Genomic DNA, 20353 nt, shown 5'->3' with positions numbered 1-20353 from the left:
ATACATAAACTCCTTAGTATTTAACCTATTCATAGTCCATAGTCCATAAAAAGTTAGACGAAAGTATTTCACGAAATTTCTCTACTAGAAAGTTTCTAAGACGTTCACAGTAAATGAAGTTAAGAGTTTATTTGTATATACCTAGGTCTATTGTTTTCAGGTTTGAGGCCAGCCACGGAATTATTTTATCTGGTTTGAAAATCACAAGTGAATCGCCAAATTTAGTAATTAAAGTGGCCTTAGTCTTAATTAAAGTGGCCTTAGTCTTAATCAATTTATTATACTTAGGTATCTACTCGGTAAAAGTTTACGATTGTGAAGCCCTTTGAATATCGTCGGGTGTTTGTCTTATTTGAAATAATTCTTGGGATTTCAGTTACAAGAGAAGTAATTAAGAAAGTTTGTATTATCTGAGAAGATTTTGATCATTGAGTATTTGGAAGAAAGTTTAACATACACTCGAGTGATTATATCCTGAGTATCGTGTAGGATAATGACGAAACAAGTGTGATTACCGAGATGTAAACTTTAATAAAAATAATATTGTGCAGTTTGTTGTTTCCCGGGGTAATGTGCATTCACTTTGCTGCACATAATAGGATGGAGGTGAAATCGGAGCATAGGGTTGTTCAGTTTTAATAATAATAAAAGTTAGTGTTAAGATTTAAAACGTAGGGCGGTCAAGTATTGGGAACTATTTTATTTATTACATTTATCCATAGAACAGGTACTTCTGACTCCGCACTAAATTAATACTGGACACTTGACAGTGACCTCAAACATTAACTTGATAATTTATTCAATTTACTATTCCTATATTTTCTGTGAATTAATAAAATATATAATGTTCAGAAAATCTGGTAATGAGAAGGCGATTTGTGGCTTTTATGTTACCTTGGAGTACGGTACATTATTGATAAGGTTTAGAAAATACCACAACAAGAATATCCAAAATCTACACGAGAATAGCGAATAATGAAAGGACAAATGAATACAAGGACAGCTCTACATTGACACGTATGAACTAGCTACTTAAGATCTATTTATACAAAAATAAATGTATCTACGACTATCAATATACAAATATATATATTTACAACTACAGCGGCAGACCCCAACAACAAAAAGAAATGCATTAAAAATATAGCTAGTTTAAATGTATGCACTGACTAGTTTAAAATGGTTGAAATTCGAGATCACAATATTGCTTGGCATTACTAGTAGGTATCCTTAAAACTAAGCACTAAGTTTTAAAAATTATTAGGATAACATCTTTTGAGATCATCTGATACACCTAAATAGGTTTTGGCGTCAATTTTAAATACAATAAAGGAAATTTTATTTTCAACAAAATAAACAAAAATAAACATACTTAATTAAACTTAAACTATAGGTAGAAAATATGGCCTCAATCGCCGTCAATGGGCAAGGTATTTAAAGTAAGTAATATCACTATATAATTTGAACTTATCTTCTAATCAAAACCATTTGTGGAGAACTCACATTGCTACACAATATAACCGGGTTTATAATAATCAATAACGTAAAAGAATTAAAGGAACAGACGTCATCCATTATCATTATCGAGCTGCCAGCCAGACATTGAGTTCGCATTATTCATTTTATTTCCAATGGACAAATGCTGTTAGGTCTAATAGCGCTCAAGCGGATGAGGGGAGGCTCGAGCACCGAGTGGAAGGGTATTGCAGCGGGTTACATTACCCTCAGGTAAACTGCGGACCCCGACTTAGCGGGCTCGGTCGAATGTACTTGCTTAATCAGGCAGAACGAAGCCCGCACATGTTCGACCTTTTTACGTGCGCAATATTACTGGACCTTCTAGCTCGCCGACAAAACTGCCAGTGCCAAACTAAAAGTAGTAGTTACGGTGAAACAATTTGGTTAGTTTAGGCAACTTTTGTTGGACAAGTTTTCACGTGTCAAGGATTATTTGACTACTTATGTTTCATTTTTGACCAAAAAAATAACACATAAACAATTTTCTCCATTCAAGTCAAAATGTAATATTAATTGAACTTTTCTGTACGTTCTCGTATTTTTTTGTGTTAAAATATATACGGAAATAAAAATCTATTCTGGTTTAGTGAAATTATGACGACTTGGATTAGGAACAAACAGGTAATAGCAAAACAACGAAATTTCAAGCCAAATGTTACCTAACTAAAGTCAGAAAAACTCCGGGACTGAAATGCCTATGGGTCTTTTCATGACTTAATCAGAGGACTTGATCAGAGATTAGACAGGGCTGATTTAAACTCTGCCTTATAATTTGTTTCAATTAATTAATTGCACATTGAGGCTTACCATAAGGTCCGTACCTAGTGTTGTAATTACATAGGTACACCAACGAGTTATCCTTCAGCGCTGTAAGTAATGTTTTGCCTAAAATACATTTTGTCCAAACTATATTATTAGATAGACCACAGGTTAGTTGCCCAATAACAATGTCACACGAGCAATACAAAACCAAATTGATTGCTAAATCCTCCAAAGTAGATTTGGCTAATGTCTTTACTATTACATTATTTTGTATCACTTAAGTATAAGTCATTAGCTCGAAGTTAATGTTTAAACTCTATTTAGGGGGTATTATACCATAAATGACATCACACACAGCTGATTCTGATTCCCTGTATCTTGGGTCCGTGGATAAAATAAATACTTACACAAAAACAATCAATGTTAGTTTTAGATGTTCTAGACTAAATACGGGTAATATTGACAATATTATAACCGATGTCATTGACACAAGATATTCTATAAGGTTTTTGACTGGCTTAAATCATTTTCACAACAGCAGTAATGTAGTCTACTCATAGACAGAAACTTTAGTGGCATGCTGGGCTACACTGGTGTCCTAAGAACTACTGCAAATTATGACACCCGTGGAGATCACGAGTGGTTGACCATGAACCACCCTCGGACCGCTACTGCGTAAATAGCCTAGAGCGAAGAAGACAAGAGTGCGCCAGGTAAGACAACTTTCATGGCTTGAAATTCGGACTGTGCGTTCGAACGATAGATTACGTCTTTACTAAAATGCACCAATAATCTCGCTCACAACTTTTGTTGGCTGCTGCTACTACAACCGATTTTCTTACGTCGAACTTGCAACTTGCTTTTAGGAAGTCTTGAGGTGATGTGCGTCGTGGTCGCAGCGCCGCAGCACAGCGAAGTGCGTCATCTGGAAGGTGTTGGTGGTGCGGCAGCCGCGCTCCAGTGTGCCTGTCATTGTGTAGCCCATGTTGAAGTCCGCCTGCGTCACGTTCGTCGTCAGGTACAGCTGTTACAATACAATAAGTACATTATAGTGCACTAGTTTTTGCCCGCGGCTTCGCTCGCGTTAAATTTAGGTTAACATAAATTTGAATTCTGCGAATCTTTTTTTCGTGTTTTGATTGATTTTTCGGAGGATTACCTACATGGAAATACAAATACAGACATACGTTTCAGACAGATGATGCTAATTTTCGAATTAAAAAATCTACCTACATAATCATAATTCATACCAACTTTGAACTCCTGTTTCACATATTCAGGAGTAGAATTTCGAAAAACGTTAAAGTGCCCACGTGTTTCTTTTGACCGCAACTTCGTACATGATAGTTATTAGATAATTCCCGCTAGATAAGAATTAGTAAATAAATACTATAGAAAGCTACATTGTTTTTTTATCTTTATAGCTATTTCAGTCTTTCATTAAGTTAGTCTGACAAAACTGAAAGTACATGACTGTAAAATAACGTATCAGAGCTATCGACATATGAGGAGTTCCCTTATGAGCAGACGACCTTGGCTATATCATCAGGTGGTGTCTATCATATTAAGGAATTGTCAATGAAATAAATTAAATAATCTTGCAAAGTTTTTTGTATGAGCCAGTTTGAGGAATTCGTTCCTGCGGAGACGATTCTGGCCGGACTGCCTGGATATCACTCCCAGATTATCGTATTGTCACCAGTATGACAATTGTGTGTATTTACATAAGTATGCCAAATCTACAGTCCATAGGTTTATTAGTTTAGCTTGTGCATTTTACAATTCAGTTAGTTTATAAAATTATCTTTAAACGTTTTATCCCGTGCGATTTTTGGGAAATCTTGCATCAGTTTTTACCAGTTTACATCTAATGTATTTTTATGTGTATCGAATATGTGTAAATAAATGTTTCTCTCTCTCTCTCTCTCTGTTAGTGTTACCTATCTGCATGCCAAATTTGAGTTCACATATTTATAATTACGGAGTTAAGGCCGCTTTGAAGCGAAAATATAAATCCCATTTATTCCCTATCTCGTGGGAATTTTGTGTGTAATGACTAGAATGTTTCAAATATCAAGTCTCTAAATCAGCTCTCTCTCTCGGTCTGTTAGTGTTAGTACTAGCTATTGAATGCTTTGAAGTTTCAAATTTCGAGTTTTTAGCTGTTAGTATTACCTACTTGCATGCCACCTGAATTTTTCAAGTGAAAATGTAAATCGGGGAATCAATGTCACGGTAGCCAAGCGCAAAATATCAGTCAGTCAGTCAGGACTTTGAATTATATATCAAATACATATAGATTACACTGACATTAATTGTACAGATTCAAATAAACAAAAGAGTAAAAGGTATAACAATAATATGACCAATAATCGCTTAAGAATTGTTCCAAATGGGATTTTAATTTTGTAACTTTTGTGATTTGCATTTGTTTCGTTGGTTTTAAAGTTTTGGTTTCTCTGTGATCTAGTATTTAAATTATGTGGTCGGTAGTTAACACTAAACATTATTCTTATAGATTAGCCCTGTAATGACTGACAGTATTATCTATCAATTGAACGTTTCTTTTCAGTGTATTATTGTGCTATTTACCAACATCCTCAAAGCAATACATTACGCAATATTCTTCATGGAACACCACAGTGGCTTATCTAGGCACATTCCAGGACCCCGCATAGCATAGGGAACCTATCATTCGAAACATCCAGTTAGTACATTATACCCTGTGAACGTCACTTACTTCAATTAAACAGCAATCAAGAGCTAAATGCTGTCTTGTTTACCTTGAAATCGGCGTCTGTACCGAGGTGCTTGAATGTGCCGACGACGTGTACGGCGTTTCCGCCGCTCACCACCATCCGAGCGTGCGTGCTGTGTCTGCAAGCAAACACGTCTAAACTGTAATATGACACTAGAAATGTGGGAATACTTGCAAGGTTTCATGTAAGCCTTTCGTGTAAGTATATACACGGCGCTCGATGAATCATGCGAATTGTGTTACATTGCGGGACTGCGGGACTATGGATTTGCGTGAACGCAATTTTAATAAGATATTCCTTGCATTGTGTTTGTAAAGCTTTACAATTAAATTTCGGTATTTAATTAAAGACCTACATAGAACTGAAATGCTTCCGAAATTGACGTAGCCACTTTGCTGGCTATACAGTAACCACATAAACTAATATACGACCTCAAAGTGTTTTAAGTCACCCTTTTATTACATTGGCAGATAGTCTTGTTGTGTAGACTATTTTAATTAGTTACTCCTGCTAATTGTGCATACCCGTGAATCGTGCAGACTTTAATTTGTATATTTAAAATATACGCTTTTAAATAATAGTTAATAGAGATTCCCGTATTTTAAGTATAATAGATTTCTTTATAAGGACATTATTTTGCTGTTTGAAATTAAGCATATGCCTAATACTAACACTTTATGAGGTATAAGCCATAATCGTAACAGAGCGGGCGGCGTGGCTCCGGCAGTTTGTCAAGACGCAAGATTAGTGCGGAAGCGGTTACCTGCGACCACGCCGCGCCGACATACCTGATTTATCTCCCGTGCATTACACCAACTTACCCGGCAGCGCGGTTTAAGTTTATTTTCTAAAGAGATTTATGTGTGATAGTAGCGTATGATGACCGTTACCGAGACCAAGTGGCGCCGTGTTGTGTAAGTTAAAGTTAAGTTTGATATTTAACAAGCGAAAAATCGGTGAATGCGAGACAGGCGTCTGACAGAGAACTCCCACGATAAGTGACCGTAGTGCAATTGCGGCGCGAAACCAGGATATCTAGGCTACCATGAATAGTAATAAAACCGGCCAAGAGCGTGTCGGACACGCCCAAAATAGGGTTCCGTAGCCATTACAAAAAAATTAAGTAATATTCTTCTAAGGATATCGTATTTTATACAGAATCTTCCATAGTTTAGGTATATTTTATACCTTAGGCTGCTATTTACTCTTAAACTAGTAATAATTCTCAAGCAAACTTAACCGTTATAGTTTTCCTTGGAAGTTTGATATATTTACTACCATCCTGAATTTTTTCAATTTTTTTCCCCCAGTGGTTTAGATTTTAGAGGGGGGGGGGGGGTTGCTCGATTTTAATGAAAGTTTGCACTTTAAAGTTGAATATTTCGCAAACAAATCACTGAATCGAAAAATCGTCTTCGCAAACCCCTAATGGTTTTAAAAGACCTATCCAATAATATCCTTGGATGAGAAAAAAAAACTCACTCCCACTTTACGTCTATAGCATAGTTTACATATATATCCGTGCAAAATTATACAGCTTTCTAGTATTGATAGTCCCTGAGCAAAGCCGCGGACGGACGGACAGACAGACAGACATGGCGAAACTATAAGGGTTCCGTTTTTGCCATTTTGGCTCTGGAACCCTAAAAATGACGTAATAATGTATATCGTCAGTATTTTTATTAAGCAATCAACAGCTATCACGTACTGGGGACGCTAGGTAACCTATTTAAATTGGATTTATTTTTATTACTCATCAGTCATCAGCTCCGATGAAATTGCTCTTAAATTTAAAATCTACGTAAAAATTACTTAATTGATAAGAGACTGGTGTATCGAGTTTTATGCAAGTTAAATGTGCTCCGGCTACAACGATACTTTATTGATAAATTAAAAAATAATCACAAATGTACCAAAAAATGCTATTGCAACCTCTATCTCTACCACAAAAAATAATCAAAGTCCCCTCAGCTTTTTGGCGCGGATGAATTTGTTCAGTGTTGGGCGGACGGGGCACGGGGCACGGGGCATCGGTACCCACGGCACGTATCCCAGTTAGTAGGGCGCTCCACGTAGCGAGCCCTAACGGCCGATGTAATGGCGTCCGCACTGTTATAGCCGAACACCTCCCGAAACTTCGCGGAACAAATTAAAAACCTTTATGCTCCCTTTTGCACTAGTTTCTTGAGCTTATAGCTGACAATATGCTGTCGCAATTTGGTGGGAAATTAAATAGTTTTAGCTGCGCTGTGTTTAGTTTTTTTAAAGTTTCAAATTCGTTATCAACGAGATCTGTATTTGAAAATTTGCCTATTTTGCTCTTGAAACAACACTGTTTGGTTTGAAAATGCTGTCATGAAATACGAGTCATTTAGTTAAAATAGGAGGGTGGGCAGGGCAGCAATAATCGTTAACGCTAACGGGCCCCGTTTAGTTCGCTGTCGTACTGGATGTTTCGCTCGAAATTCTTTTTAACGGTTCTATTAGAGCTCGAGGACAGGTTTAATCGACACCTTAAAAATAGTTTCATGGTGTCTCGTTCGTGTTACACTAAGTAAATTTTTGAGGGTTGGTCGGTTTGTTATTACTGAGCAACCTTGTGGCAAATTAAAAATAATGACCGAGTTGTTTGCCTCATTAATCTTTATGTTACCCGAGAGCGAAACACGCTGGGCGACCTTAACAGTGAAGATTTTAGTCAAATATTTCAACAAAGGGTTTTCAATAACGTATAAAATGTTCGGTAATTTTGTCCCAAAATGTCCTCAAAATATTTCATACCTCATGATTCGTTAATTAAAAATCTCTCAACGCGATTACCCTATCCCAATCAGAATGATACATCGGAGTATGTAACCGTAATAAATAGGGTTTCGGTTCACTAAGCCCTTTGCGTCGGCCATCTTTATTTACGGCACGTCCGCACCACTTCTCAGCGCGGTGGCGCTGCGATCTCGCGATAGTGGCGCCCTCAGTTCCGCCCGTTTCTCAAACATGGCGGCTTAGCGGGCTCACCTGAGAGCGGTTAATTGCGAAAATACGGTTAATGTTGCAACATGATACACCGCTTCCTTTTAAACGAGAAGATATATGGCTGCATTTTAATGTTGCATTTTAAATGAAATGACATTTTAAATAAATTAGCTTTGCATCTCCACTACTTAGCATGTTTTTGAGAGAAAATTATGAAAATTAAATTAACTATGCCCATAGCCCTAAAACATGGCCACAAAAACCTCAAAGGAGCATATCCTGAGATAAAAATTGAGAGCAAAGTTCGCCATTTATTGAACAAGGACTTACAATAACAATAAGTAATTATGAGAAAGGCAAGATTGATGTTGTGTTGTATTTACTTGTTCCGACTATGACAGGGGGTTTTAAAGGTTATAACTGAATTTTATCGATGTGCCATCATGAAAGTGCCGTATAACTACTCCCACAGCGACGACCCAGTCTGATGGTTACCTCCTTGTGCCCGCGACCTCGACGACCTTGCAGCGACTCTTGCGCCACCAGCATGGTTGCAGCGTCCAGTACGAGGACGACGCGCTCCGCGCCCAGCCCTCTTCAGGAAACAATAGCACCTGCGAAAGAATTGATTTACTATACTGGTTTAGTTTTAATAGAATACTACTGCGAATCTAGTTTAGAAGTAGTAGGTAGTTCATGAGTTTCCGCTTTTCCTTAGTTTTTGTGTTGCGTTGAATCGAGCTGAAAACTAGAGCTCGAAACTTCCAGCATGTGCTGAGTCCAGTATCCATGTCAAGAGTAGCTATTAGATTTTAAGTATTTGTTCACTCAATAGTTTATTTTTTCAATTTTATATTATAGCAGAAAATATTTTCAGATCAATCTATCTGTACATATGAAAGAGCAACGTGATGGACTGACAGGCAACGCACAGCCGAAACTAATGGAGCCTGAGACTTGAAAGTAGTCAGATTATTCCTTGAGAGTCATAAGAAGGATTCTTTTTTAATTCTCCTGGGATAGGGAATAAAAAGGATTCATATTTTCGATTCAAAGTAGCTTTATCTCCCTAAGTTTAATTATTTACAATTTCAATATTTTCTCAAATCCTTACGGGATTAAACAAAGAGGAATTAACTAGTGCTACAGACTTGAAACTTGAAGGTGAACCTTTTGAAGATTTTACCTTGAAGGTGAAAGTAGCGACTTTATAGTTATAACACTGTTCTTAATACTTATTAGCTGATAACAGACTATGATGACTTTATATATAGCATGTTTATTCCAGGGTCAAAAAGGTGCATTAAATTCCCGTGTGAAAGGCAATAAAAGGGCTTTAAGTATATTTTGATACAAAGTGGCTCTGGCCCGACACACACTTTTCCGTTTTTATTATTGACCTATTTCTTGGGATTATTCGTAACGACTACTTTTACTTTTAAACAGTTACTTAATTTTACTACATTCGTAAGTGAAGTTGCAGGAAAAGGTTAATTGATTGTTATAATTTTTGTAAATAAGTACTTCGTAAAAAATATATGTTGATTTTTGGGAAAGAGAAAAACTTGATTACCCGTAATTCAGATCTTCTGACTTTCCGGTATTGTACAATCAGCCAAATAAGTGGTCTATCAATTTTTAAATAATATATCCTATCAAATGAATATGTCGCCAAAGTCGAGCTTTCAAGTTGACAGACACGTCTATTGACATTATTGTTTTATGACATGCAAACGATTCTCAACTTTAGGGTGGTAGACCACATATTTGGCTGATGGTACCTACTCGTAATTGAAGCATGTAAATTGTACGAGTATCAAAGAAAATGCCATATTACGTTCGGAAGCTATGTACAGAATACCAAACATCCCCGCCCAGCCATAAAGAAAAGTGGAAAACAAAGGATTTTCATTACGACGTTCATCTTCGCTATATCGCTTTATACGACCATTATAAACCTTCTACGATCTTGCTCTTGGGTACTAATAGCCTCCTAACACGGGATAAACGAATACTTAGAGCAACCACTTCTCCTAAATCATATTAAAAACTCAGTTTGCGTTTTTAGGGTTCCGGAGCCAAAATGACTAAAAAACCCTTATAGTTTCGCCATGTCTGTCTGTGTCTGTCTGTCCGTCCGCGGCTTTGCTCAGGGACTATCAATGCTAGAAAGCTGTAATTTTGCACGGATATATAGATAAACTATGCCAACAAAATAGTACAATTAAAAATTAAATAAAAATTTTTTTTAGGGTACCTCCCATAGACGTAAAGTGGGGGTGATTTTTTTTCTCATCCAATCCTATAGTGTGGGGTATACTTGGATAGGTCTTTTAAAATAATTAGGGGTTTGCTAAGACGATTTTCCAATTCAGTGATTTTTTTGCGAAATATTCAACTATAAAGTGCAAATTTTCATTAAAATCGAGCGTCCCCCCCTCTAAAATCTAAACCGGTGGATGGAAAAATTTGGAAAAATTCAGGATGGTATAAAGTATATCAAACTTTCAAGGAAAACTATAACGGATAAGTTTTCTTGAGAATTATTAGTGGTTAAAGAGTAAATAGCAGCCTAAGGTGTAAAATATACCTAAACTTGGAAGATTCCGTATAAAATACGAAATCCTTAGAAAAATATTACTTATTTTTTTCGTAATGGCTACGGAACCCTATTTTAGGCGTGTCCGACACGCTCTTGGCCGGTTTTTACGGTAGTTCGCTTCACTATATCGCTATACCGTTCGTGTCATACATGACCCATATTGGACAGCGAGAATTGTTGAGCCGCAACTTTTTCTAGCAACCCTTATCATATTTTATTCTGAAGGCAACAACAAAATTCATTTGCAAACTTATTTTACTTTCAGATCGATATCTATTTAGGTGGTTATATTTTATTGAACGGTCCATTTAACAACAAAGATAATTTATTCGCCGTTCTCTGAGGCTTCAGGCATTCTGAGAAGCACTTTCTGATGGTGTTGTCTTAGCAATCGAAGGCAAACAAGCAATATTTAACAAAAATAAACCGTCTTCATCGGTACAGACCGGATGAGAAGCTGCACGAAGCGTTGAATTCGAATTGATTAAATTAGAAAACTTTACAAGCCTTTCGGCGGTGAGTTGAGAAATAGCTTTTTGACAGAAACTAATATTACTGGGAAGGGCAAGGCAGAAACAAAACAGTGCGGAGTCTTAACGAAGTTGTTTCAGTGCTTCAGGGCAGCGCGATGAGTTGACGCGCGTCGTCGTGCCGCGCCGCGCCGCCTCCTGCCGCGGCCGCCGGTACCGTTCACGCGGCAACATGTCGCGACACCGGCGCGCTCGCTCGATTGGCTCCCGGCATTCCGTTTTCATTTCTCCGCCGCGACTTAGCCAATATTTTTTTTCTCGTGAAGAGTTTTCCTGCTTTCGACAATATTGCGCCAGTTTCAAAGAGGCGGAGTCGCCGGGGATGAAATCGCTTTCACATTGAGTGAGCACACTAATGATTGAGTTCCGTGCACGACGTGCACGCGGCCGTGCCGCTGTCCCTTTGACGACTCACTCTGGCTACTGCTTAATGGGCTTTAAAGGGTTCTATTGTTAATTTTACCTAGGTACAACTGAAAATTTACGTACAACTGAAAACCGGCCAAGAGCGTGTCGGACACGCCCGAAATAGGGTTCCGTAGCCATTACGAAAAAATTAAGTAATATTTTTCCAAGGATTTCGTATTTTGTACGGAATATTCCAAGTTTAGGTATATTTTATACCTTAGGCTGCTATTTACTCTTAAACTACTAATAATTCTCAAGAAAACTTAACCGTTATAGTTTTCCTTGAAAGTTTGATATACCTACTACCATCCTGAATTTTTTCAAATTTTTCCACCCACAGTTTAGATTTTAGAGGGGGGGACGCTGGGTTTTAATGAAAATTTGCACTTTAAAGTTGAATATTTTGCAAACAGATCATTGTTTTGAAAAATCGTGTTAGCAACACCCTAATGGTTTTAAAAGACCTATCCAACGATACCCCACACTATAAGGTTGGATGAGAAAAAAAAACACCCCCACTTTACGTCTATAGGAAGTACTCTCAAAAAAAATATTTTTGAATTTTTTATTGTTCTATTTTGTCGGCATAGTTTACAAATATATTCATGTAAAATTACAGCTTTCTAGCATTGATAGTCTCTGAGCAAAGCCGCGGACGGACAGACAGACAGACAGACAGACATGGCGAAACTATAAGGGTTCCGTTTTTGCCATTTTGGCTACGGAACCCTAAAAACAAGGTAATTATTTTGTGTTAAGCACATTGTGTGCACTTGCAAGGCGTCATGGATTAACTTTTACAACTAAAATATATTATAAAATAAACCTGTCTGGTACCTCTTCACGCTTAAATTGCTGAACCGATTCAAATGAAATTTGGTATGAAGATATTTTTATCCCAAAAAATCGCAAAGTACCTGCGGGATAGCGATAAACGAATTTTTCACAGACTGAGTCGCGGACAAAAGCTGATTGAAAATATTAGTACTAATCAAGACATCCATTAATTAAAGATCGATAGTATTCAAATATGATTAAGCTTAACAAGTCACATATCAAAATGTTATGTAAATCAAGTAGTAGTAAGTCTACCAAGATATCGGTAGGTAGGTACTAAAAACTATGGTTCAAATGATGCAAGTACGGTTGCAGACAAAAACTCTCGAGCGCGATTAATATTCAATGGTCCTCCTGTCGCGCGGCGAGTCGGCGCGACAGATCGCCGACGCACAAGTGTCGTCGCGCGACAAGTGTCGTCCAATTACGACGCAATCGGCGCACGGTTAATCACTTCGTTAAACGAACACGAATCGGTGCCGCGTGTGTTGGTTGTGATCATAAATCAGATCAGGTGACGGAGAGACGGTAAGGAAACTTCAGATCACCTGTTTTATGAACACAATAAATACGGGAATAGAGTTTGTCATGGTAATAAATATGTTAAGAATGCATTCGTGCAAGATACCAGAGACTTTGTTAGTTTTTGTGATTTAACAAGACGCCAACCCCTCTTAAATAACTTCTTGAAACTTTATCATTACTTAGTTTGCATTACGTGAATTGAAAGTAGAGCTTGTCTAAGCTAAAAGGACGCGTCCCTCACACAACTAAGTGAGTTCATTGCGACTAGTTAGACAGCAAATCTTACAATAACCACCTGAGTCTAACGGGAATCTAGTTCCACGTTAGACTCAGGTGGTTTATTTTTAAATTTCATTTTTAGCGCAAAATGTTTTCAAAACGATATTAAGTCTTTGTGTAACCATCGGCCGTATTGTCTTTTTCTCTACCCTCATCCAACCTATACCGTGATGATTCCGAGTGCGCTTAACAATAAGGCTTCGACTTTTCGATATTTTAAAGTCATCGCAGTATTTCATTCGTAAAGCAAATTCGTATTCAATTTAGCAGTATCCCACGACGCCGCTGCATGCAGATACTGCGCGAGTCAATAGTCACGTCCTGCCTCTTGACGGCTCTTCACTGCGCCCGTAGCCCCATGCCAGCTGCATTTAGTGCCGACTGCCAAGTCGCACTGCTGTATAGAAGTGGCCGATGTAGCCAAATGTGCTCGACAACTACCGATACTTTTATTTCCTTATGGCATATGCTTAGACTGTCATTAAGGAAAGACGGATGCTCCAAAAAACTCGCACTACCTATAACAAAGTTTTGGCACAGATTATTGAATAAATTCAGATTTTTATATTTATCACACTTGTCATGGAGGCGGTCACGACACGAGTAGACTGTACCTAAGTAAGTTTTAGTACACCTTACACTTGTAATCAAGCAAATATGTTGCGTTATTATTTACATGCGTATTCAAAAACGCATTAATGCTACAAATTATTTAGTAAGTAATGTTAAAAAATATATGTTATCTAATTACAATATAATCTCTTTCATTCAGATGCCATCATTTTGAGTCCTTATTGGGTCTCGTGTTCTTACAATTGTGTTTCATCATTATCCAGTGTTTTTCATCCTTTTTCATGACACGACCCCTTTAGTATGAAGAAATATTTCGCGATTTCGCCGTTTTTTTTTTTCAATTATTTTGTGACAAATATTACTTGTTAGTTAACATTTTTTTAATAAATATTTATGAACTTATTGTTTTTTTTACTGAAGTAGTTTTCCCAGCCACTAATAGGGCCTTCGTGACCCCCCTAGGACCAATAGGCTTCCCCCTAAATAGACCCACACGTTGAAAAACATTGCATTATACTATGCAAAGTTCGAAGGCAGAGATGGATATAATAATTCCCTTTTCATATGAGAACGTTAATTGCAAATACCTATACCTAGCTATTTGATTTAAAAAAATTGAAAATTTATTTTCTCAAATCTGTATCTCTTCTAGTCAGTTTACGTGGAGTGGACAAGAGCTGGCAAGGCTCTTTGCACGGGCGGTAATTGGGCGTCGACGCGCGCGCAATATCGCGATTTGATTAACGCCGACGTTTTGACTGGAAAAGCTGATCCTTCAATGGTCTACAAATGACCCCGCTGGTCGTACTTTTAGGATTTATCGAAAATATTTAGGAAAGAAAGAAAGAAAGAAAGAAATAGATTTAATTACAAAACTACACAAGACACAACAATATTATTAATATTTATTAAGTACGATAGTATAGATAGGTAGTAGTATTAAAATGTTTATTAAGATTGAGGCATGTTTTATTTAAGTTTCGGTAGGTAGTGGAAAGTATACGCGTTTCAAGGAATTAGGTACTTCTAATTGTAACTTAAAGAATTTATAAGGGAGATTGCACGAGTAACGTAGTTTTAGTAAGTTGCACGAGTAACGTAGTTTTAGTAAGTCCTTTGCAATCCCGAACAATATTTTTCTTTCACGGTTAATCTCAGTGCAGTTGCCTTGTTTCGCAAAGAACTGTCCGATTTTATCATGGTAATAACTAAGAGTTGACCAAGTGCTACAATCACGTAGAGCGTGCTACGACGCTACGCCGTAGCAACAGATTGAATAGACTGGGCAGAACATGACCCGTTGGTTAAATTACTACATTGTGTACAATTTGTACGAGTATAAGTAGGTACTTACAAATAGCCCAACGAAAGGTGCTCAACTGTCTTAATAATTTATCAAATAGACCATTACTTTTGCTGCTCGTAATTTATGAAATTGCCCAGTAGTGGGGTGTTTGGTAAAGTCACTACAATTGGTCGTTCATGTTAAGAAGTTTATTATGATGAGTGTTCATTTTAACCTTAAAAATTTTATGACTGTCTAATGTCGTGGGGTGGTTTCAATTTGTTAATTGCTTGGTAAATATTTAAAGAGAGACTGTACCACCAAGTCAATATATTTAAATATGTAAATATGTTGAGGTTTACCTAAGCGACGATCATTAGCAAACCATTTAATTAAATACATTAATAATTTATAGAACAGGCATGTGTTAATAGTGATACTGCATTGCCAGACATATGTACAACATGTACAGACATATATAATATATGTTTTTGCGTGTGTGTGTAAGCTGTCAATGTCCACTTTAATCTTGCTCGATGTCCGAGGGATGGACTTTGTTCTGACATTATCATCTTTTATATTGCGGGATCCATCGTGTTTGCTCGATTAAAGGCGTTTACCTAGGGCTTGCGCTTGTAAGAAATTGATTTATGACATAGCTTGCCGAAGAATTTTTCATATACAACATGCCCGCTTTCGTGATATTTATGTGGGTTACGATATGTGAGGTTACGTAGCTACATGAGTGTTTTGGCGGCGGATTCTGCGTATCTCCCGATAATCGGAGGATTATGTTAATTTTGACTGTAGAAGAACATAAACAATTTCTCAAGTATAAGTGTGCGTACGACAGGACAAAGAGAAAATCTTTACAAAGGAATAAATTGTTTCAGTCCATCGTCCGACGTTCTTTTGTATTTCCTAAATTAGTATCGGAATAACAGGGATTAAGTCAACAACCCCGATTAACTGCGATTTAATTAGTAGGAAAAACGTTGGAAACGCAGTAAATATGACGATTTTTTCGCTATCAAATATTTAATGTTTTAACTGACTAAGTGTACATAATGGTCCCTAAATTATAGCTATGATGTTAGATTTCTATAAGACTTGTACATATAGAGATAGCCATATGGATAATATGTGTCAATTTGAATTACCTCCCAGTTATACGTACAAAATATTGCAATATTTAATATTTTGAAAAATATTTTAAAATCATATTAAAATGTTCTGTGGTTCGTGTAGAAACTTTGATTAGCAATTGTTTTAGCATGCGAAATACCCGACAGGTAACAAGATTTAACCGTAGCGATGTGAGAATTTAATTAACCTAAAGTCGAGAGCCGAGCGAGTGGCGGCCGGCTTTCATTACGTTTTATTGGCCGCCACACTACACGGGCTGTGAACTAAACTGTAAAAAATAGTGCTAGATATATCGTTAACAGGCTACGCTCTGTCTGTTGTGGCTTATCGGACACACGGCGTGCCAAGGAATAGCTGTGCAGCAGCAACAAACTTGTGTGAAAATTATACCGTTCCTATTTATTAAAAATAATTTCTTGGCCACATTGTTTTAATAATAATCAGTATTGACACATAAACAGATAAAGACGTAAATACAGTCTAGTAAAATCATAGCACTACTACAAACAAACCTAGTATTTGCAAACCTCCGGCATCATTTTCGCGTGAGCAGTTCAACGGAGGAATTCACCAAAAGAAGCAAAAGCCCGTTTCAGAATGGCGTGTGTACCAACGCCCGCACGTTGGACGGCAGCGGTATAGAACTAGAATCTAAACTGCCAATTTGTAGTCGGACGAGCCTACAAAGGGTCGTGTGTCGTGGTCGTGTCGTGTCGGACACCGCTAACTCGATTCCGTCCAAATGTCCGCTTGCACCAGATACCAACTACCTGCGGATGCGAGCCTTTTGATACAAATTCTATAGAGATTTAGAACGATACTGTGACAATCAAAAGGATTTGTTTCAATAAGTTTTGTTAATCTTAATTGAATTGTGCAGCCGAGGACTTTTCCGGTTCTGAACGCTAGTGACTTTATTATTTAAGCGCGACAGGGATTCAACGGCTTGTAACAGATAGTAATGAATTATTAGTGGGGTTGTTTTTTTCTCATTGACGCAAGAGGCCTTTGTGTATTATATGAAAATATCCAAATAATGGATTTGTAAAGGGTCAAAAAGACTAGGACATTTTACAGGGTACCTTAGCTTTATGTAGAATAAATTTAATAAACCACGAAATAAAAGACGTTTCAGCTATACTTTCCATATGTACCATTACCATTGTTCTCGGTCTAAAGTCCACAATTCGAAACTAGGTAAAACAACTCCAAACTGGACCCCTCTAGTAAATACGTACAAGAGAATTTCCCGTTTCGGACTGCAAGTTCCCTAAGTTCTTTCGCCGGCGAGTAGCGAGGGAATAAAACTAACTAGACGTTCGTTGTCCAGACAATTGCGTTACCTACAAAAGAGAGAAGATAACAAATCACTTTTAGACAGACGAGACTTTTAATTGTGGGGGGATCGAAGTAAATTGAAAGAAAATGATTTTATTTGTGAGCATTATGCGGGTATTTCGTTATTTTGTTGGCATGGCAACGCGGGTGACAAGTGTGGAGCGCTTTGGCGAAAGGAAGGGTGAAGTGGCTTATCAGATAATTGGCTGCAACTAGTGGCGGCATGAGCGGAATTGGCTCGCCCCACACACCCTCTAACTAGCTATGGTCTTGTATTGATTGATGGCAAACAAACTCAATGATTATTGGTTGTTGATAAAGTTTATCATAGTTTTATAGTTACGTTTACCTAAGAAGGTTAGTTTAAGGTTCGATATTTAAGTACCTATTTAAGGGCACACGATCGTGGAGCACATTTCTTAAAATGTGCTATGTAGACGTTTATTTTTAATCGTCTTTTTAATGTAAGCGGGAAACAATTAAAAAAAAAACAGTTACTTATTAATGTAGGTATATTATTACGGACCTATTTCAAAAATAAAAAAAAAACAGCTGAACAAGCTAGGGAAAACAAATTTTTACTCTATTTTGTTTATACCATCTTACAAGAAGATTACAACGCCCTCTCCTTATACCGCATACATTGGCCCAATAAATATTAAGTGGTGAGGGAGCTCCAATGCCCCAAGTCGGCGTTCGTATTAAAGTTGGGCTACATCAGCATATCAGAGATATTGTAATGCCGCTACAAAGCTATGTTAACAAGCAGTTGCCAACTAATAACGGTTTATAACGCATGCATAAACTTCGCGATTGCACTGAGACTTACCGACGCTTTTCATAATCTAATCCAAGAGTTCCTCGTTAGCTATAATTTAGAAGACACAAATTGCAATCGTGACTATTGAAAATCGGAACTCAGCAAAAATAATTTGTGTATTCCGACAAGGTTGATTTTTGAACACGTTTTAAAAATGGTTTTGAACTCATATCATAAGTAAAACAGTTGAAATTTACTTAGGAGATTAAAAATATTAGTCTCAAACAAAGTAACCGACCCCATTTCTACGAATTCGGGCAACCCAGTCAAAAGTTACAGGCTTCCGTTTTATATTCAGCAATCTAAACATTCCACAGTTGATTTTCATAACCAGACTAGTTTTTACTTGCATTTTTATTTCAGCAGAGAAAATATTACCAACAATTCTGACTCAACATTTTTTGTAGGTATATTGCTGATTGCACTTGGTAGGGCCGCGTGTGTATTTATAGCATTTCTGCCCGGAATAGATTGGGAGTCACTTGCCTCGGGTACCGGGCGCCAAACCCTTGCGGTAGGTAATATGGAGCGCGAGTTTCAGCGGAATACTTTGGACTTGGCAATTTTTGGAATATGGAAGATTGCTTCAGGGTTTATTTCTTAATGGAAACAATAGATAAATTTCCGGTTTCTGTAAGGGTGTTTCGAATTTTGAGTGTCACGTAGATAGGTAAGGTATAGGTACTATCGAACCACCTGAAACGTGACCCACTATGTGGAACCTTTCCATAGAAAAAGTCATAGTGAATCACATTGCTCGACAAGGGAATTCAATGAGTCACTTACCTACTGTGAGAAGGTTCTACAGTGGGTCAGGAATCAAATGGTTCGACTGAACATTATTATCACTTCATTTACTACAAATACGTATAATGAGTCGCATAGAATGCAGAAATCATGAAATTAAATTAGTTTTATTGTAATGTACTTATCCCTACAATCAAGTACCCCCCCCCCTGGTGTAGCAGATGTTTTTGGGCGGTGGTGATATCTTACCATCAGGAGACCCACTTGCTCGTTTGCCATCCAGTCGAATTCATTCATCATTCATCCAGTCGGGATTAATAATTAAAAAGTGCATTTAAAACGTTTCTAAAAAAAACGAAAATGCTTTTCAACTTTTGTACAAATTTAAAAATATTGCTCTACATATTTATACACCCATAGCCTGCTATAATATATGCCGATTGTAAATAGAGTTGAGGTCCCGTGCGGGGCCGGCGCGGGCGCCCGCGGGCGCGCGCTAATGCACAAAGGGTGCTAAGTGCTGCCGATGAGACAAAGGGAACACACCGACAAATTGATACCTCACACGTTCCGAATGCGCTTTTGTGTAATCAATACTTTGTTGTTCTATGAACATGGAATTCATTTTTCTATATTTTGTTCCAAATGTAAAGCAAATTCTTAGAGAGTGGTTTGGTGAATATATTTCTTTAGCATACGTTATTTGTATTGGCAGACAACCATGCCGCCGCCGTGGTCATAATGTAATGTTTGACGAAGGTTTGGCGTAACTCTTTTTTTCTCTGACACCATTTATTTTTCAGAATTGTTATAAAACAAACCTAACCTAACCTATAGAGTCCTACCGGATGACCATTTAAAATTTTATGAAAAATGTACGGTTAAAGCGGGAAAATAATTATGAGTTACAATAATTATGACGAACATTACATTATGACTTATAAGGAAAGGATCTCGCCATATATAAGTCATTAGATTTGAGATGATTTGCCCTTCATCCTCGTTGAACTGGTAAGCAAAGGAGTAATGCAATTATTTGCCTTCTCCTGCAAAGTGATCAGACATAGTAAACATTTTCAGATCGAAGAGACTAAAGATATTAGAGAGATTTTTTGACTTAATTAAACACTTATACAATAAAATTTTCAGGTAATCATAATTGAGTCTGGATCACGCCCGATCGACATTCTTTAATTAGAGAACAGTATTGTTATTAGGCTAATGTTTTGTTACATTGTTCCAAATTTCAGG

General features: G+C 37.3%; 1 protein-coding gene across 2 annotated transcripts in view; it reads right to left on the bottom strand.

Moving 5' to 3' along the window:
- Positions 1 to 252: 252 nt before the first annotated feature.
- The window catches only part of LOC141441128 (uncharacterized), a 56684-nt gene continuing 36583 nt past the window's right edge, over positions 253 to 20353 (bottom strand). For both annotated transcript variants that reach the window (XM_074105806.1, XM_074105807.1), the window contains exons 3-5: positions 8508 to 8626; positions 5064 to 5157; positions 253 to 3304 (exon numbers count right to left, since the gene is read on the bottom strand). In XM_074105806.1, the coding sequence (XP_073961907.1) occupies positions 3143 to 3304; positions 5064 to 5157; positions 8508 to 8626 (375 nt within the window). In that variant the 3' untranslated portion in view covers positions 253 to 3142. The remainder of the gene's footprint in view (positions 3305 to 5063; positions 5158 to 8507; positions 8627 to 20353) is intronic.

This window comes from Choristoneura fumiferana, chromosome 23 (assembly GCF_025370935.1).
Source record: "Choristoneura fumiferana chromosome 23, NRCan_CFum_1, whole genome shotgun sequence".
Taxonomy (NCBI): Eukaryota; Metazoa; Arthropoda; class Insecta; order Lepidoptera; family Tortricidae; genus Choristoneura; species Choristoneura fumiferana.
The sequence above is the reverse complement of the archived record's forward strand: the minus strand, read 5'-3'. Positions and strand labels throughout refer to the sequence as shown.